Source organism: Triticum aestivum, chromosome 6D (assembly GCF_018294505.1).
Source record: "Triticum aestivum cultivar Chinese Spring chromosome 6D, IWGSC CS RefSeq v2.1, whole genome shotgun sequence".
Classification (NCBI taxonomy): domain Eukaryota; kingdom Viridiplantae; phylum Streptophyta; class Magnoliopsida; order Poales; family Poaceae; genus Triticum; species Triticum aestivum.
Genome location: NC_057811.1, coordinates 63,156,417 through 63,177,341, shown reverse-complemented (window position 1 = coordinate 63,177,341; position 20,925 = coordinate 63,156,417). Strand labels below are relative to the sequence as shown.

Genomic DNA, 20,925 nt, shown 5'->3' with positions numbered 1-20,925 from the left:
TGAGTAATTTAGTGTACTGCAGCTTTAGTTTCAACTGAAATTTTTATCATGCTACTGTGACATCTACTGAAAATGTCAAACAAATGAAAGGAGTACTGTAGTTACAAATGGAGCCTACAAATTCTGTACATCTACTGTACTCATTTTTCAGTTATCTGTAGTTACAAAGCATCAATTGTAAGACTGTAACTAAACATATCTTCTTATCCTCTATCATTTTACTCATACACATGCTTATGATCCTGTTAACACATGCTGATGCTCATTTTACTCATGCACATGCTCATGATCTTCTTAGTTAAGACTGTAACTACTCCATTTGATTGCATGATCTCTATTTGAATGCATGCTCATAAGATTGTAACGGGAGTTCAATATCACACTGAACATGCTCATGATCTCTATTTGAATGCATGTTCTTCGAGTACTCGCAGCCTGCATCTTGAATGGGATCTTCTTTCATGTTGAAATCACAATTTCGGTCATCATGACTTCCTCCAGGTACGTCCTCTTCTTCAGTTGGAGTACAATTCAAATCGAAATCCATTTTGGAGTACTCTAAGTTACTGATCTGTTGTACTGATTCTCCAAGTTACTCCATTCAAACAAATGTGTTGATCTGATCTGCTATAGTAGTTGCTGTTGATCTTGCTATAGTAGTAGTTGTTGATCTGATCTGCTGTAGTAGTTGTTGATCTGATATGCTGTAGTTGTTGTTGATTTGGAGTAGTTAATGTTGCTGATACTATATGTTGTACTGTTGCTGATCGAAACTTCTGTTGCTATTGCAGGAATGTTGGATCAGCTGCTGCTGCTTGCTACAGGATCTGGTTATCAACCTGAGATGTTGCTGCTCAAGTCATGGCGACGACCGGGGATGTAGCTGATCCAACCTGGGATAATGCTGACGATCTGCTGCTCAACAAGGTCATGCTGCTTCGTTCAGCCTCTACGAACATTTACCAGAGCTCTAGCCTGGAAGTGAAGAAGTCAGAAGTATATTTGTAGTATATATGATAGTATGTTGGTGAAATGAACGATGTAAAGATTGTGAGCTCTAACCTAGGACAACCTGAGAAGTATATTTGTAGTATTTTGGCTAATTGGCATGTGTTTTGATAATTTTCATCTGTTTACTGTTCTCATTGAAATAATTGTTTCAAATTGTGGAAGTTCAAACCTGGGCCGTTGTTAATTAGAACCTGAGAAGTGGGACCTAGTAGTATTTGGCATCCAAAAGGCCATTTACCAAATAATATTCATAGTAAATGCTAAAAATTAAGGAAATTGACTGAAAAAAGGCCAAGGCCCAAAAGAAAAATAGATGAGACCCAAAAAAGAAATGGATCGCAGAAAGGCTGAGGCCCAAAAACACTGAACGAAGCTTAGGGAACAAAAAGGCCGAGTTATTGGGCTCGGCCCATGTAAAATACCGAACTGGACTGGGCTGAATCTTATCAACGACCTTTTCAATTCATCGCAATTTTTCCACGTCAGATTGCCACGTCGGATCCGACGTGGCCTGGGGAGAGAGCTAGCGACCAAAATAGAAGGTCGTAGGATCAACGACCTTTTGTTTTGGTCATGGAATTCCACGACCTTCTCACAGAGAAGGTCGTTAATTTCAGTTTACGACTGCCAGCTTTTGACCTTCTGTTTTTGGTCACAAAAAGGTCGCAAATGAAAAGCAATGACCTTTCAGTGACCAATAGTGATGGTCGCAAGTTGACATATTTCTTGTAGTGTGCGCACTTGGTCACCATGTTGAACAGCTCCAGAGCCGTGCACAACTCCTCGTGGATGGCGAGCTCCTCCTTCATCTTGACGTCGCAGACGCCATCAGAAAACGCGGAGATGATGGCCTCATCCGTCACCTTGGGGATCTTGAGACGAACGATGTTGAAGCGCTAGATGTACTTTTGCAGAGTCTCCCCTGGCTGCTGCTTGATGCAGCGCAGGTCACCCGCAGCCGCGAGGTAGTCGCGAGTGCCCTGGAAGTTGGCGACGAAGCGGTCGCACATCTCATCCCAAGAGGAGATCGAGACAGGGGGCAAGTTCAGGTGGCACGAGCGAGCACCGTCCTTGAGTGCCATGGGGAACCAGTTCGCCATGACTTTCTCGTTGCCGTTTGCCGCCTCGATGCTCAGCTCGTAGAGTTGTAAGAACTCCGCAGGGTCGGGGGTGCCGTCGTAGCGAGGAGGCAGGTCCGGCTTGAACTTGCCCGACCAGACGACACTACGTAGCTCCGGAGTGAAGGCGCGGCAGCCTGCTGTGGCCATCGGGGCCCTTTGTAGAGGCGGAGCCTGCCCTTGATGTCCGCGCACCGCCACCGCAGGCGGCGCGCGATCCTGTCGCGGTGGCGCTGGGAGCGCGGGGGCCTTCTCTTGCGGCCGGGGAACCTCTTGGCAGCTTCCTTCATCTCGCGCGGGCGCCCAACGCGGTGGGTCATGTCGGGGGGCGCACGCCTTGGCGCCAGAGCGCCATCTTGGTGCGGAGGTGGTGGAGGTGCTCCGTGAGCCACGTCGCTCGCAGCTGGCGGAGGGCGAGGCAGCGAGAGGGACGGTGCGGGAGAGCCCGCAGCGGCGCTGACGAGCTCGGCGATGCGGTCCAGCCAGTCCTCATAGAGGTCTTCGACGGGGCGGTAGCGCAGGAGCTCGTGTGCCATGAGCAGTGCGGCCTGCGCGTCGGTGGGAGCTCGACAAGCGTGAGACGACGAGCCGGCTGGGGTCAGCGACGGAGTGGTGGTGCGGCCGTCCCGCCGCACAGAGGGGTGCAGCGAGGACGCCTGCTGCTCGTTTCCCGCCAGGCCGGTGGAGGCGTTGGCGGCGGGTGACGGGGAACAACGGGGAGGCCCGCCGACAGGAGCTGTCTGAGCGACGCGGGCGGCGAGGGCAGCCCGACGCTCGGCGCGGGCTCGGCGCGCGTCCGCCATGGATGCGGTGGAGCGACGGAACGCGGATCGGCGAAAGGAAAGCTTTGGCGCACCCCTACCTGGCGCGCCAAATGTCGGATTTCAGGTTCCGGCAAAACCCTTGAGGTTCGAACACTGGGGTGTGCACGAAGATCTCTCCTCTCTCTAGCTCACACCCTCATCGCGATCTCAAGGCTCAGCGCGTCGAACTTGCAGAACAAAGGGACACAAGATTTATACTGGTTCGGGACACCGATGTGGTGTAATACCTTACTCCAGTGTGGTATGGTGGATTGCCTCTTGGGCTGAGGAAGTACTAGTACAAGGGAAGAACAGCCTCCTGAGGAGAGGCGTTCTTGAGCTCGGTGAGCTTGTGTGGTGGCTTTGGTGGAATGGATCCGGTCAAAGATCAGATGCCTACAATGGTGGTGGCTAGTCCTATATATAGAGGCCCGGGTCCTCTTCCCAAATATTAGGCGGGAAGGGATCCCACAATGGCCAATTTCAAGGGGGGCAACTAGTACAAGTTATCCTGACTAAAGGCGGTCTTCGCCTGCCAAAGGGCTCTGGTAGTGATGCCGTCTTGGGCTCCACGGTGACCTTCGTCCTGCCGTCCTGCTGGTCTTGGTCTCGTTGCACCGATATGGAACCTTTGCCTGATGCCTCGGGACTCCTCGCCTGTGCTTGCCTCTTTAGTGTTGGAAATATGTCCTAGAGGCAATAATAAAATGGTTATTATTATATTTCCTTGTTCATGATAATTGTCTATTGTTCATGCTATAATTGTGTTATCCGGAAATCGTAATACATGTGTGAATACATAGACCACAACATGTCCCTAGTGAGCCTCTAGTTGACTAGCTCGTTGATCAACAGATAGTCATGGTTTCCTGACTATGGACATTGGATGTCATTGATAACGGGATCACATCATTAGGAGAATGATGTGATGGACAAGACCCAATCCTAAGCATAGCATAAAAGATCGTCTAGTTTCGTTTGCTAGAGCTTTTCCAATGTCAAGTGTCTTTTCCTTGACCATGAGATCGTGCAACTCCCGGATATTGTAGGAGTGCTTTGGGTGTGCCAAACGTCACAATGTAACTGGGTGACTATAAAGGTGCACTACGGGTATCTCCGAAAGTGTCTGTTGGGTTGGCACGGATCGAGACTGGGATTTGTCACTCCGTGTGACGGAGAGGTATCTCTGGGCCCACTCGGTAATGCATCATCATAATGAGCTCAATGTGACTAAGGCGTTAGTCACGGGATCATGCATTACGGTACGAGTAAAGAGACTTGCCAGTAACGAGATTGAACAAGGTATTGGGATACCGACGATCGAATCTTGGGCAAGTAACATACCGATTGACAAAGGGAATTGTATGCGGGATTGATTGAATCCTCGACACCGTGATTCATCCGATGAGATCATCGTGGAACATGTGGGAGCCAACATGGGTATCCAGATCCCTCTGTTGGTTATTGACCGGAGAAGCGTCTCGGTCATGTCTGCATGTCTCCCGAACCCGTAGGGTCTACACACTTAAGGTTCGGTGATGCTAGGGTTGTAGAGATATGTGTATGCGGAAACCCGAAAGTTGTTCGGAGTCCCGGATGAGATCCCGGACGTCACGGGAGGTTCCGGAATGGTCCGGAGGTGAAGAATTATATATAGGAAGTCAAGTTTCGGCCACCGGGAAAGTTTCGGGGGTTACCGGTATTGTACCGGGACCACCGGAAGGGTCCCGGGGGTCCACCATGTGGGGCCACCTGTCCCGGAGGGCCCCATGGGCTGAAGTGGGAAGGGAACCAGCCCCTAGTGGGCTGGGCGCCCCCATGGGCCTCTCCCCATGCGCCTAGGGTTGGGAACCCTAGGGTGGGGGGGCTTCCCACTTGCCTTGGGGGGCAAGGCACCTCCTTCCCCCCTTTGGCCGCCCCCCCCCCCCCCCCCGCCAGGGGGCCTATATAAAGGGGGGGAGGGAGAGGCTGCCATATACTCTGCTTCACATGTAGATCCCACCACGACGCTTTGCTTGCAACTGCACCAGCTTACTGCTCCTCCATTCAAAATATACACATATCCGGTCTGTGACTTCGAGTCATCCAGATTTGTGTCGAAGCTAGCGTCGACGTAACCCTTTACGACGAGCTCTTCGTCACCTCCATAAACGAGAAACATATCCTTAGTCCTTTTCAGGTACTTTAGGATATTCTTGACCGCTGTCCAGTGTTCCTTGCCAGGATTACTTTGGTACCTTCCTACCAAACTTACGACAAGGTTTACATCAGGTCTGGTACACAGCATGGCATACATAATAGACCCTATGGCCGAGGCATAGGGGATGACACTCATCTTTTCTATATCTTCTGCCGTGGTCGGGCATTGAGCCGTGCTCAATTGCACACCTTGCAATACAGGCAAGAACCCCTTCTTGGACTGATCCATACTGAACTTCTTCAATATCTTGTCAAGGTATGTACTCTGTGAAAGACCAATGAGGCGTCTTGATCTATCTCTATAGATCTTGATGCCTAATATATAAGCAGCTTCTCCAAGGTCCTTCATTGAAAAACACTTATTCAAATAGGCCTTTATACTTTCCAAGAATTCTATATGATTTCCCATCAATAGTATGTCATCCACATATAATATGAGAAATGCTACAGAGCTCCCACTCACTTTCTTGTAAACACAGGCTTCTCCATAAGTCTGTGTAAACCCAAACGCTTTGATCATCTCATCAAAGCAAATGTTCCAACTCCGAGATGCTTGCACCAGCCCATAGATTGAGCGCTGGAGCTTGCATACTTTGTTAGCATTCTTAGGATCGACAAAACCTTCCGGCTGCATCATATACAACTCTTCCTTAAGGAAGCCGTTAAGGAATGCCGTTTTGACGTCCATCTGCCATATCTCATAATCATAGTATGCGGCAATTGCTAACATGATTCGGACGGACTGCAGCTTCGCTACGGGTGAGAAAGTCTCATCGTAGTCAACCCCTTGAACTTGTTGATAACCCTTAGCGACAAGTCGAGCTTTGTAGATGGTCACATTACCATCCGCGTCTGTCTTCTTCTTAAAGATCCATTTGTTTTCTATGGCTCGCCGATCATCGGGCAAGTCAGTCAAAGTCCATACTTCGTTTTCATACATGGATCCTATCTCGGATTTCATGGCTTCTAGCCATTTGTCGGAATCCGGGCCCGCCATCGCTTCTTCATAGTTCGAAGGTTCACCGTTGTCTAACAACATGATTTCTAGGACAGGGTTGCCGTACCACTCTGGTGCGGAACGTGTCCTTGTGGACCTACGAAGTTCAGTAGCAACTTGATCCGAAGCTTCATGATCATCATCATTAACTTCCTCCCCAGTCGGTGTAGGCACCACAGGAACATTTTCCCGCGCTGCGCTACTTTCCGGTTCGGAAGGGGTGACTATCACCTCATCAAGTTCCACTTTCCTCCCACTCAATTCTTTCGAGAGAAACTCCTTCTCTAGAAAGGACCCGTTCTTGGCAACGAAGATCTTGCCTTCGGATCTAAGGTAGAAGGTATACCCAATAGTTTCCTTAGGGTATCCTATGAAGACGCATTTCTCCGACTTGGGTTCGAGCTTTTCAGGTTGAAGTTTCTTGACATAAGCATCGCATCCCCAAACTTTTAGAAACGACAGCTTAGGTTTGTTCCCAAACCATAATTCATACGGTGTCGTCTCAACGGATTTCAACGGTGCCCTATTTAAAGTGAATGCGGCAGTCTCTAAAGCATAGACCCAAAATGAGAGCGGTAAATCGGTAAGAGACATCATAGATCGCACCATATCCAATAGAGTGCGATTACGATGTTCGGACACACCATTTCTCTGAGGTGTTCCAGGCGGCGTGAGTTGTGAAACTATTCCACATTTCCTTAAGTGTGCACCAAACTCGTGACTTAAATATTCTCCACCACGATCTGATCGTAAGAATTTTATTTTCCTGTCACGTTGATTCTCAACTTCACTCTGAAATTCCTTGAACTTTTCAAAGGTTTCAGACTTGTGTTTCATTAGGTAGACATACCCATATCTACTTAAATCATCAGTGAGAGTGAGAACATAACGATATCCTCCGCGAGCCTCAACACTCATTGGACCACACACATCGGTATGTATGATTTCCAATAAGTTGGTTGCTCGCTCCATTGTTCCGGAGATCGGAGTCTTGGTCATCTTACCCATGAGGCATGGTTCGCACGTGTCAAATGATTCGTAATCAAGAGACTCCAAAAGTCCATCTGCATGGAGCTTCTTCATGCGCTTGACACCAATGTGACCAAGGCGGCAGTGCCACAAATATGTGGGACTATCGTTATCAACTTTACATCTTTTGGTATTCACACTATGAACATGTGTAACATCACGTTCGAGATTCATCAAAAATAAACCATTGACCAGCGGGGCATGACCATAAAACATGTCTCTCAAATAAATAGAACAACCATTATTCTCGGATTTAAATGAGTAGCCATCTCGAATTAACCGAGATCCAGATACAATGTTCATGCTCAAAGCTGGCACTAAATAACAATTATTGAGGTTTAAAACTAATCCCGTGGGTAGATGCAGAGGTAGCGTGCCGACGGCGATCACATCGACCTTGGAACCATTCCCGACGCGCATCGTCACCTCGTCCTTCGCCAGTCTCCGTTTATTCTGTAGTTCCTGTTTTGAGTTACAAATATGAGCAACCGCACCGGTATCAAATACCCAGGAGCTACTACGAGTACTGGTAAGGTACACATCAATTACATGTATATCACATATACCTTTGGTGTTGCCGGCCTTCTTCTTGTCCGCTAAGTATTTGGGGCAGTTCCGCTTCCGGTGACCACTTCCCTTGCAATAAAAGCACTCAGTCTCGGGCTTGGGTCCATTCTTCGACTTCTTCCCGGCAACTGGCTTACCGGGCGCGGCAACTCCCTTGCCGTCCTTCTTGAAGTTCTTCTTACCCTTGCCCTTCTTGAACTTAGTGGTTTTATTCACCATCAACACTTGATGTTCTTTTCTGATCTCCCCTTCTGCTGATTTCAGCATTGAATACACCTCAGGAATGGTCTTTTCCATCCCCTGCATATTGTAGTTCATCACAAAGCTCTTGTAGCTTGGTGGAAGCGACTGGAGGATTCTGTCAATGACCGCGTCATCCGGGAGATTAACTCCCAGCTAGGATAAGCGGTTGTGTAACCCAGACATTCTGAGTATGTGCTCACTAACAGAACTATTCTCCTCCATTTTACAGCTGAAGAACTTGTCGGAGACATCATATCTCTCGACCGGGGCATGAGCTTGGAAAACTAATTTCAGCTCCTCGAACATCTCATATGCTCCATGTTTCTCAAAACGCTTTTGAAGACCCGGTTCTAAGCTGTAAAGCATGCCGCATTGAACGAGGGAGTAATCATCAGCACGCTGCTGCCAAGCGTTCATAACGTCTTGGTTTTCTGGGATTGGTGCATCACCTAGCGGTGCTTCTAAGACATAATCTTTCTTGGCTACTATGAGGATGATCCTCAGGTTCCGGACCCAGTCCGTATAGTTGCTGCCATCATCTTTCAGCTTGGTTTTCTCTAGGAACGCGTTGAAATTGAGCTTTTCCAGATGTCAAGTATCATTTCCTTAGACCATGAGATTGTGCAACTCCCGGATACCATAGGAGTGCTTTGGGTGTGCCAAACGTCACAACGTAACTGGGTGGCTATAAAGGTGCACTACGGGTATCTCCGAAATTGTCTGTTGGGTTGGCACGAATCGAGACTGGGATTTATCACTCCGTATGACGGAGAGGTATCTCTGGGCCCACTCGGTAATGCATCATCATAATGAGCTCAATGTGACCAAGTGTTTGGTCACGAGATCATGCATTACGGTACGAGTAAAGTGACTTGCCGGTAACGAGATTGAACAAGGTATTGGGATACCGACGATCGAATCTCGGGCAAGTAACGTACCGATTGACAAAGGGAATTGTATACGGGATTGATTGAATTCTTGACATTGTGGTTCATCCGACGAGATCATCGTGGAACATGTGGGAGCCAACATGGGTATCCAGATCCCGCTATTGGTTATTGACCGGAGAGTCGTCTCGGTCATGTCTGCATGTCTCCCGAACCGTAGGGTCTACACACTTAAGGTTCGGTGACGCTAGAGTTGTAGAGATATTAGTATGCGGTTAACCGAAAGTTGTTCGGAGTCCCGGGTGAGATCCCGGACGTCACGAGGAGTTCCGGAATGGTCCGGAGGTAAAGATTTATATATGAGAAGTCCTATTTTGGCCACCGGAAAATGTTCGGGATTTTTCGGTATTGTACCGGAAAGGTTCTAGAAGGTTCCGAAGTGGGACCCACATGAACGTGGGTAGTGGGGGCAAGGCCCCACACCCCTGGTCAAAGCGCACCAAGATCCCACCTTAGAAGGAATAAGATCATATCCCGAAGGGATAAGATCAAGATCCCTAAAAAAAGGGATAACAATCGGTGGGGAAGGGAAATGATGGGATTTCTTTCCCCCACCTTTGCCAATGCCCCAATGGACTTGGAGGGCAAGAAACCAGCCCCCTCCACCCCTATATATAGTGGGGAGGCGCATGGGAGCAGCACCCCAAGCCCCTGGCGCCTCCCTCTCCCTCCCGTGACACCTCTCCCTCTCGCTGAGCTTGGCGAAGCCCTGCCGAGATCCCCGCTGCTTCCACCACCACGCCGTCGTGCTGCTGGATCTCCATCAACCTCTCCCTCCCCTTGCTGGATCAAGAAGGAGGAGACGTCTTCCCCAACCGTACGTGTGTTGAACGCGGAGGTGCCATCCGTTCGGCGCTCGGTCATCGGTGATTTGGATCACGACGAGTACGACTCCATCAACCCCGTTCACTTGAACGCTTCTGCTCGCGATCTACAAGGGTATGTAGATGCATTCTTTTCCCTCTCGTTGCTAGAAAACTCCATAGATTGTTCCTGGTGATGCGTAGAAATTTTTTAATTTCTGCAACGATCTCCAACATTTAGCACCAAAGAGAAAACGAGGACACTGCGCGCGCTGGCGCCTGCCTGGCCTTGGTCGTCATTGCTTGCGTCACAGGAACCTCGCGAGGTGCCCCTTGCCTTGATCTCTCCGCCCCTTGCGAGCCAGCCTAGTGAGACCGCCCCCGAGGAGGTCTTGCGTCCTCCTCCTCGCGAGGCATGGCCCCTCGCGAGGGTCTTGAGTGTTTGCTGGCGAAGATGGGCCATACTGGGCCGCTGGTGGAGCCACACCGTGGGTCAGAGGCAGGCAAGTCTGGTGACCCCCGTTCTCAGGACGCCGACAGTTTTGTATTCAGGAACAAAGGCAACAGTTATGATCAACTATACATTTCCCCTAGAAACCGATGCAGCATTTGAGACGTTTGCACAAATTCTCCGGCTACTTGGCCATTGTTTCATCTGCTTGCTCAGTTCTTCTTCCTCTATGCTGACACGAGTCGAGCCCGCTGGTTTTATCTAACATTACCCGACCTACCTACAAATGCCGATTTGATCTACTTCCGCAATGTTTTCATGTATCCTAACCTATTTCTTCCGTCTTCTTTGACTTCTATGCTGCTGCAACATATTTTGTTTTTCTCCCTTTCCTCGAGGAGGAGGTTGAAACTTCCGGTCTTTCCATCATTGTGATGCACACATCCAATTTTATTAAAGCTGATGCAACCACTAAAGACCAGCATGTCAGCAAGAAGACAAAGCCTTCAACAAGATAACGGCATAATTATGCCCATTTGTTTTATTATGACTTGAGCACGCACACGGGTCAGTGAGATGGCACGCCACGGCTAGCAATCGACAGTGCGTACTGCGGAGTCAGGTCATGCAAATTGCTCGATTGTGTTCTTCTTAGCAAATCTTGACAATGCATCTAGGAGGATTAATCACCTCAAACATCAACAGCCTTCTGCGTATCCTTTTTTTTTTTTTTTGCTTTCAGGAATACGCCCGTCATTGCTATGAGGATGAAGGTGTGTATGTATATTTTTCAGATACACCTGCAGGTGTTTTATTGAACATACGCCGTTCAGCACACACAAAAAAGATCCACCATCCTTTTCTTCTTTCAGTTGTCATACAGTACAAAATTGCTTCATTGTTGATTAGATGCTATGTCATATCGTCTGAAAACAATGTCTCTTTCATGATTTCAACACATGCCAATGTGGTGTGGTCGATGCCAAACTAGTGCTTTGTTTGTGTTTTTTTAATCCTTTGTAACGCACGGATACTTTGCTAGTACATACATACGTACATATTACCTTCATTCGGGTTTATTAGGCCCCCTTTCATTTTGGGCTAAAGTTTGACCAATAAATTTAACTAATAAAATGTAAACTATATGCCACAAAAATTATACCTTCGAAAAGCTCTTTCAAATACAAATGCAACAACATACTATTTATAGCATATATTTTATATCTTATTTTCGACGGAGGTAGTACATACATACATACATAGTACATACTGACGGGCATAGGCCGCGTGTGAAAATATCTATCTGCACGCCTCATTTATATAGAATAAAGATCAAGTTGCAAAAAAAAAATCTGCACGCCTTTAAAATTAAAATTTGGCTAAAAAAAGAAAAGAGCAGGGAAAGAGTCATGGGCAAGAAAAGAGAGAGGAGGGGAGCGGAAGCCGGGAAGACTGAGCGGAGGAGCGATTGCTAGCTAATTTGGGCGCGTGAAGCTCTCCCGGCCTCTCACCGTACGTACGTGGTGCAGCCAGCATGTGTATATATATAAAGCCACCTCCTTCATCCTCACAACGCACGACAATCTCTCCTCTCCTCCGGCCAGCTTACAAGCCAACCAACGCAGCGCAATGGCGGCGGTGCAGCAGTACACGGTGGCGCTCTTCCTCTCCGTCGCCCTCGTGGCGGGGCCGGCCGTCTCCTACGCCGCCTACGCCCCCGGCGCCCCGGCCACCCCCGCCGCCCCAGGGACCCAGCCCAAGGCGACGACTCCGGAGCAGAAGCTGATGGAGGATATCAACAACGGCTTCAAGGCGGCCGTGGCGGCCGCAGCCGCCGTCCCTCCGGCCGACAAGTACAAGACGTTCGAGGCCACCTTCAGCGCGGCTTCTAACAAGGCATTCGCAGATGTCCTCAAGGCCGCCGCCTCCGGCCAGATGGCCGCCCAGTCAGCCTCCATGGCCTCACTCTCCAAGAGCCTCGAAGCCTCCTACAAGCTCGCCTACGACAAAGCCCAGGGCGCCACCCCCGAGACCAAGTACGACACCTACGTCGCCAGTCTCACCGAGTCGCTCCGCGTCATCTCCGGCGCCTTCGAGATCCACTCCGTCAAGCCCGCCGCCGAGGAGGTCAAGGGGATCCCCGCCCCCCAGCTCAAGACCATCGACCAGATCGACGCCGCCTACAGGAGCGCCGCCACCGCCGCCGACGCTGCCCCGGTCAACGACAAGTTCACCGTCTTCGAGTCCACCTTCAACAAGGCCATCAAGGAGACCACGGGCGGCGCATACGACAACTACACGTTCGTCCCCGCCCTTGAGTCTGCCGTCAAGCAGGCCTACGCCGCCACCGTCGCCTCCGCGCCCGAGGTAAAGTACGCCGTCTTTCAGGCCGCCCTGAGCAAGGCCATCAATGCCATGGTTGAAGCCGAGAAGGATGCCAAGCCCGCTGCCGCTGGCGCCGGCGCCGCTGCCGGTGGCTACAAAGCCTGAGCTCGCCAACAACACACATCCATCACGCACGCATACTATGCTTTGTATATATGTACGTGCGTGGCCTTGGCGGCCAGGGATTTTCGTGATGCTTTCGTTTCATGCAGCCGCGATCGACCGTTTGTGCATGTGCCTGTAATAATAACAAAATATTTGTAATCTTTTTTTATGAATTGGTAATCCCCATGACAAGCGGGATCATCAAATCGGCATATTGTACTATCTATTGTTGGATGAGTTTTCCTTGATTAACTCTTGGAAACCAAGATTGCATTTTACTATCAGTAGTATCACATTGCAATCGCAGGGCATACTAAGCCCTTTCTACCGTGTTTCTTTATTATTCTGACGCCTACATTTCTATCTACCGCAATAATCACACCCAACACACACACACACACACACACACACGCACACACACACACACACACACACGCACACACACACACACAAATGGTGTGATTGTTCTCTAACTGTATTTCCCATATATAGAAGCTTCACAGTGGTTGGAAATTTTAGGGACAGTCCATCGACCATAATCTGACGGTTGTAAAATAGATACCAGACTGAAAATACCAGTACTTATGGGCCGGTACTACCTTTTTTCTGAGGTTGTTTGATTCACCCACCCCGTGTATTCTCGCCGGCATGCGGCCGAGTCAACGGTGCCGAAAACCTTCGCCAAAATATTGGCATGGTAACTTCGGGCTTTCTCCCAGGCTTTGTTTGGCGAAATCACTAATTAAGTAGCATTTTTTGTAAAGGTCATTTCCACCTTATCATGTTGCGACAAATGACGCACTGCAATCTTTTAAACCATACGTTTAAATCTTGAACTTCAAAACTAGATCCCATGTTGACAGGTTTGGACGGACTTTTTTTTTACGAAAAAACAAAAACGGAGCATTTTTTTCCTTTACGAAAGAGGCACGACTGTGCCTCTCACGCAAGCAAATCTGTGCCTCTTGCTGGAAAAAAAGAAAACCTATTTTTTTTTGAGAGGCACGGCGCGGAAGCAAATCCGTACCTCTAGTGGAAGCAGAAAAAGAATATGCATGTTTTCATGTTTTTTTCCGATTCTTTTGTCCTAAGCTAAGAAAGACCAATGAAAACGGAAAAGCCCCCGAAAAAACTCATCTAAAAAGCCGAAAACGCATGTGGGGAAAAAATCGAAGGGAGCGCCCAGAGCACGACATGTGGCGGCGGCCGAGAGCGTGCCAAGTGGCGTGCTCCTAGCCCACCCCAAGTGACACTTGGGGGGGGGGGGGGCTCCCGAAGGAGCACTCATCAGTTAGTTGCTCCATTTGTTTGGTAGAAGTGGATTGGGGAGGTTTGGTGAGGGGGATTTCAGAGGATTTGGTGAATCCCTTCCTTCCACCCAATCCCATCAAAACCCCTTGAAATCCCAAACCCCTTGGGCACAATCCCCTCCATATGAAAACTTGTTTGGTAGGCAGGGATTGCCATATTCAGATAAGATAGTGCAAACGTCTAAAAATGCAATCTCTACAAGTAAAACAACACCACATTAATTATTATTATTTGTAGGAAATAGGAAGATTTCATTACTCAAGGCGGCTTTTCAGCCGTACACAAGTTTACAACTTCATCTGTGCCCATACCAAACCAAATGGCAGTACGGAGTGTACTACGCCCGTAGGCGACGAGGCTATGAATAACTTTTTTTTAGTACGCCTAAAATGCGTAATTGAAATCTCCTGTGAGTCCTCTGACATCAGTACCTAGATGTCGCGCATAAAGAGCCCTATATTATGAGCGGTCCCTAGAACTCGCATTCAGCATCGAGGCTGCATGAGCTAGGGATGGCAATGGGGACAATCCCATATGGGGATATCTAGAATATCCCCATCCCCATCTATTCCCCTTTATCCCATTCCCATCCCCGTTTACATGATTGGGGATGAAATTTCTCCATACCCATGCCCCACTGGGAAACGGGGCATTAGGGTACCCATCCCCATAAACAAATACTCATATACGTAATATGACACCCTATAATTAACATATATACATGGTGTTGTCCTTGCCCTACTAATGTCGATCTAGGACGTACTGACTTCTTGGTCAAGGTGGCAGCTGAAGTGAGGATGTGAGATAGTTTAAGGTTTTCTTCAGGGCATTTTTCGTATTCGCAAGTTTGTTTGTGAGTATTTTAAGGTTGACCGCAGTGTCACAGTTAAAAACCAGGTCCCAGATGGGTATTCGGACTGGGGAATAGGATATCGTCCCCATCTCCATTGTACCCTATGGGGAATAAATTAGTTCAATAAATATCACCATGGGGATGCTTTTCTCCCATCCCCACCTCCTAATAGACGAAATAATTGATAACCCACAAGTATAGGGGATCACGACAGTCTTCGAGGCTAGTATTTCACCCAATTAATTGATTCAATACAAGGGGAGTCAAGGAATGTTTATGAGCCTTAGTAGTTGAGTTGTGAATTCACCATACCTGAAAAATAATATCTCTGCAACAAAGTATTTACTAGCACAGTAGTTTGATGGTTTTGGTAGTGGCAACAGTAACAGAGACAGTAACAGTAGTAGTTTTGTAGTGACTGTAACAGCAGCAGCAAAAACAGTAACTCAGCAAAGATCAATATGAGAAAAGCGTAGGCATTGGAACAATGATGTATGTTTGTGTTGGATGATATTCATCATATAGCAGTCATAACCTAGAGCAATACACAATAGCTCTAATTCATCAATTCAATGTAAGCATGTATTTAGTATGTAGTCATACGTGCTTATAATAAGAACTTGCATAACATCTTTTATCCTACCCTCCCGTGGCAGCGGGGTCCATAAGAAATCTAGGGGATATTAAGGCATTCTTTTAATAGAGAACCGGAACAAAGCATTAACACTCAACGAATACATGAACACCTCATACTACAGTCATCACCGGATAGTGACTCCCAATTGTTGTCACTTTGGGGTCTGCGGATCATAACACATAGTAGGTGCATACAACTTCCAAGCTAGGATCCAAAACTCACTTATATTCATGAAAGTATAATAGGTTCAGATATGAAATCATGGCACTCATGCCCTTGTGACACGGTTGGCTGGTGTTGCTGATATCGGACCCGAGAAGAATCCCATGAGGCTTCTCACTCATTTGTACTAGGCAAGATTGTTACGTTATTAACTGACCCGAGGAAATTTTTTGTTCCATATAACTAGAACATGGTTCATTCCCAATGCAACAATGGAGCTTTTCAGTTAAACCATTTGAGCCAAGATTAGAAACTACTCCCTCCGTCCCATAATGTAAGACGTTTTTTGACACTAGTTAAGACGTAGTGTCAAAAAATGTCTTACATTATGGGACGAAGGGGTACTAATTAGGGAACAATTGGGACTGAAATAGACCAAAGACATAAGCTAGTGACAAAACTCTTTTGAATGCGGCCGAAAAAAAGCCAGTCCACTATAAATTAGCATAACTGAAGATTTATCACGGCTGACAGGGACTTAACCTGACTTATCATGGGGATTGCATGTTATCCATCCATGCAATGCACCATCACATAAATGCTAGACAAAAATTACAAAAACGAATTATTAAAGCAATGGCACTGTGTCGATCGCGCGGCTAAATGCATGGACGAAGGGAAAGGGAAAAGCTAGCTAGCGCCAGCAGCTCACAGATTGTAGCCGCCTGCGGCAGCAGGTTTGGTCGCGGCATCGGCGGCGGCCTTGTAGCCGGATTTGCCATCTGCGGGCTTGGTAGCCGCTTCCGCAGCGGGCTCGGCAGGGGCATCGGCTGCGAGCTTGGCAGCGGACTTGGTAGCGGATTCTGCTGCGGGCTTGGGAGCGGCTTCGGCCTTGGCCTTGGCCTTGGCCTTGTAACCGGATTCATCAGCCGTGGGCTTGGTAGCGGCTTCAGCAGCGGGCGCGGTTGCGGCTTCGGCAGCTGGCGCGGCAGCGGGCTCGGCAGCGGATTTGTCGGCGGCTTCGGCAGCTGGCGCGGCAGCGGGCTCGGCAGCGGATTTGTCGGCGGCCTTGTAGCCGGCGTCGGCAGCTGCAGTCTTGGTACCGGCTTCTGTGGCGGGCGCGGCAGCAGTTTCGGCGCCATCCTTGGTGGCATTGGCAATGGTGGTGATGGACTTCGCCAAGGCGTCCGCCACGTCGGTGTCCTTAGCCTCCGGCTTGGAGGTGGCGGCGGATTCGACGGCCTTTTTGAACGCCGCGTCGAGATCGGAGGTCGTCTTGCTCCCGTCGTAGCCGGGGCCCATCTGCTCCTTGATGGCCTTGTTGAGGGCGGCTTGGAACACGGGGATCCTGTCGGCTTTCGGAGCTTCTTTGGCAGCAGCGGAGGCTGCCTTGATGACCGTGTCGAGCTTCTTGATGACCCGTGTCGCGCCGTCCGCGGCCTTCATGCCTCCGGCAACCACCTCCTCGATGGCTGGCTTGATGGCGTGGGCGTCCAGGGTGGCGGCAATGAAGCGGAGGGCCTCTGTGAGGGTGAGCACCAAGCAGGAGAACTTTTCCTGCGCGTTGGTGGCGGCGACGGCGGAGTTGTACGCTATCTTGAAGGCGCGGTCGATCATGGAGATGAATTTGGCACTCATGCCGGCGAGGCACTGCTTGATCTCCCTGTTGAAGGCGGCGTCGAACACCGAAAACTTGTCGTCGGGCGCCGCCGCGTTGGCCGCGTCTAGAGCCTTCTTGAACGCTTGGTTCACCTTCTCGATGAACTTCTGCTCGGGCGTAGTCGCCTTCCCCTCCCCGGGCGGCACCTTGACCTTAGTGCCATCGGCGGCGGGCTGCTCGGCCGGCGTAGTGTCAGTGTAGCCCGCCGCGGCCTTGTCAGGCGTTCCCCCCTCAGCGGGTGTGCTGGCGGCGGCCTCGGTCGGCGTCCCCGCCTCGGCGGGCGCGCTGGCGGCGGCCTCCATCGGCGTCCCCGCCTCGGCGGGCGCGCTGGCGGCGGCCTCGGTCGGCGTCCCCCCCTCAGCGGGCGTGCTGGCTGAGGAGTCGGCCGGCGTAGAGTCAGTGTAGCCTCCCGCCTTCTTGGCGGGCGTCGCCGCCTCGGCGGGCGTGCTAGCTGGGGACTCGGCCGGCGTAGAGTCAGTGTAGCCTGCCGCCTTCTTGGAGGGCGTGCTGGCGGCGGGCTCGGCCGGCGTCGCGGCCTCGGAGGGCGTGGCGGGTGCGTAGCCGCCGGATTCGGGCCTGGAAGCAGCAACGGCGGGCGCAGCCACGAGGGCGGACAGCAGGAAGAGTGCGACCACGGCGGCCTTGTGCTGCTGCTGCTGCCGCTGAGGTGCCATTGCAAGCTAGCTGCTGGATGGAGCAGATGTCCGTGGAGGGAGGAAGAGGATCGATCGGTAGCTCTGGGTGGTCTGATGTCCATGATCGCTAGCTTTTTATACGGCATAGAGACCGCCCGGGCAACGAGAGAGCTTCGCGCGCGAGCGGCGACCATGATCGACCACGAGAGGTGGCCAGGTGGGTGGCCGAGAGGCCATGAGCACGAGAGCTTCGCGCGCAGGCCGCGATCGAGGACCGGCTGATGGTACTTGCATGAGGCGATGCATCACAGCTTCCGCTCGCTCGCTCGTCGCCACCATCTTCGTCCAATTACTTTCTTGATTTAGACTAACACTATATATAGGATTAATTAAGACTTTGTTAGTTCCAATTACCTTTTTTTAGGGTGAACACGGTTACTTTCTTATCGATTGGCAAGCTTACACGAATAACAAAAGGGGATGGCTAAAACTCAGTCGAGTGAGTTTTAAGGAAGTCTCAGTCGATGTACTTTTTTTTGAGTAACTCAGTCGATGTACTTTGACCTTCGATAGTTTTCTGTTTGAGATTCAGGATCGCTGTTTCCATGTGATGTATCGGCCTGTTTTAGTTGTGCTCCCGGCCCATTGCCTTGTTTCTTTTTCTTTTCTTGCCTTCTCTTCTATTTTTTGTGTTGGACAGAGATGCCCCATGGGCTGGCCGTGAGGGGTGTGTGGCTTTTCCTTTGTCTGTTATTTGGGCTTTCTTCTAGGCTGAATTTTCTGTTAGTGCTCGTGTTGCGTGGGACAGGAGCGATTAATAGGGCTGTTCGATTTGGTTTGTTCCCATTTTTTTTAATTTTTTTTTCAATTGCTATTATTATTTAAAAAAATATTGTCACTTGTTTACACATACATCGATCGCACACAATTGCATGTACATTGAATCACATGCAATTACATGTTTTATTGTCCTTCTTCTGGCGGGCACCGCTCGCAGTCGGCGAGCGGGAAGTCGCGGCATGCTCCCGGCGCGGGGGTTGACTATCAGCTCGGGCGCCGGCTTCGTGCCGTTCCGCAGCCGCGTCGATCAGCTGCTGGATTCGTCTCGTCATGTAAGGGAGCTCGTCGGCTCCCAGCCCATTGAGCTCTTCTGCGGCCGCCTGAGCGGCTCGCAGATTCTCGAGCGGGGTGGCGTAGATGGGGCGATCTGCCCCCCGCATGCCAGCGATAGCCGCGCCGCGCTTCTGGACGAAGCCGGCCCAGCTCGGGCCGCCAGGCGGCGGCGTACTGAAGGCGGCGCGGTCGACTTCGCGCTGGTGGGCCTCGGTGAGGCGTCTCATGGAGGCTATCTTCTGGCCTTCCGCGATGAGGGCGAGGCGGCGTGCCTCCAGGGTCTCGGCGTCCGCGTCGGCCGGGATGGGGACGGAGAGGTCGTGCATTGCCGCTTGCAGGGTGTTGTGGGCGTTCTCGCCCGAGTTGGCGACGTGGCTGATGACCAACACTTCGGTGACAGCGCTGCTGCCACTGTCAGCTCGAGGGAGAGGATCGTCGAAGACCACCACGTCGGTGTGGTAGGCGTCGAGCGATGCCGTGTCGGAGTCGACGAGCATCGGGTCGGTGGAGCCGACCGACTCCACATCCTTAGCAGGCTCGCTGGAGACGTGAAGTTGGTCGAGGAGGCTGACGAGGCGGCTCTCGGGGTAGTCCGTGCATGCGTCGGACGCAGGCTCGTCGGAGATGCGAGTCTCGCCGAAAAGATCAGCGAGGCAGCTCGCTGCGCAGGCGTCGTCGACGCCTTGCAGCGCGTCGAGGCAAACGCCATCGGGCGCAGCAGGCTGGCTGCGCTCGCGGGGGAGGAAGAGGGTTCCCGTCCGGAACAGGTCTCCGGACGGCGGTGCACCTGCCCCACGGTGGGCGCCAAATGTCGGGTGGTTGATGCGACATATGCCAACGGGTGGCTTATCATTGTGGGTGCCAATAAGACGTCGTCGGTGCCTGGAAACGGGATAAGGCGAAGACATGCACGCCGGCGGATCTTACCCAGGTTCGGGGCTCTCCGAGGAGATAACACCCCTAGTCCTGCTCTGCGGGGTCTCCGCATGATAACTAGATCAGGTAAAGTAGCTACAATCGCTCCTAGAGCTGTTTTGTTCAAGGGAGAAGAAGAACAAGGCTAGCTCTTGCTTCTCTCTCTCTATGGTGTGTGTGTGTGCTGTGCTTAGAAGCCAACCCTTTGCATGGGTGCCCCGGGGGGTTTATATAGGCCTACCCCCTGGGGGTACAATTGTAATCCGGCTGGGCATTGGTCCCAGCCGTCAGTGTCTACGCTCGCCAGCTTCTCTGCCGGCCGTTGGGGCCCGCCGACTGGTGGGTCCCGCCGGCTGCCGGCCTCTTGGTCGATAGGCCGGCCCCACCGCCTAGGGTCTTGTCGGCGGCTGCTCACTGTAGCCTCGCCTCTGATGACGAGGGCTTCGTCGAGGTAAGCATGGCTACAGTGTGCCGCCTCGAGGGCTCTCACTGTAGCCTTACCTCGTCTTGTCTCCTTAATGTGGCTCCTGCTTCGAGAAAGGGGGTAGCCGGCTTCTGGGGACCGGCTACACCCCTGGCCGACTGGGGGAGGCCGGGCCACCTTTGCGCCTCTCTCTGGCCAAAGGGGCCCGCCGCCCGCGGGCCGTACTGGCGTCTGTCGTGGGTGACGTTGAGGCCGGCGTGGCTACAGTGCCGAGCCGGACGGGAGATGGCTGTCCCGTACGGCGTCCTCTGGCCATGCCTGCCTCGGGCTTTGGGGGTAGTGGGCCTCACTGTAGCCACACCCCGTCTCGTCACCGTTATGTGGGCGTAGTTTTGGTGGTTGCGGTCTTGGCCGGCTTCTTGGAGTCGGCGCTCTTCTTGGCCGGCTTCTTGGAGTCGGCCACCCCGTAGTTGTCCTGGGGGGGAGGTTGCTGAGGCCGGGTCGCCTTCCGAGAGTCGGCTTCAGAGGTAGCCGGCTAGGGAAGGCGGCCCAGTGCT

General features: G+C 51.2%; 2 protein-coding genes across 2 annotated transcripts; one reads left to right on the top strand and one right to left on the bottom strand.

The window, feature by feature from the left end:
* The first annotated feature begins 11,746 nt into the window (after nucleotides 1-11,746).
* Nucleotides 11,747-12,942, top strand: LOC123143550 (pollen allergen Phl p 5.0101-like). The gene has a single exon (XM_044562497.1). The coding sequence runs from the start codon at nucleotides 11,798-11,800 to the stop codon at nucleotides 12,656-12,658; it is 861 nt and encodes a 286-aa protein (XP_044418432.1). The 5' UTR covers nucleotides 11,747-11,797; the 3' UTR covers nucleotides 12,659-12,942.
* Nucleotides 12,943-16,052: 3,110 nt separating this feature from the next.
* Nucleotides 16,053-18,019, bottom strand: LOC123143549 (pollen allergen KBG 31-like). Its single transcript, XM_044562496.1, has one exon. It carries the CDS (start codon nucleotides 17,953-17,955, stop codon nucleotides 16,330-16,332), a length of 1,626 nt encoding a protein of 541 aa, XP_044418431.1. The 5' UTR covers nucleotides 17,956-18,019; the 3' UTR covers nucleotides 16,053-16,329.
* Nucleotides 18,020-20,925: the final 2,906 nt, after the last annotated feature.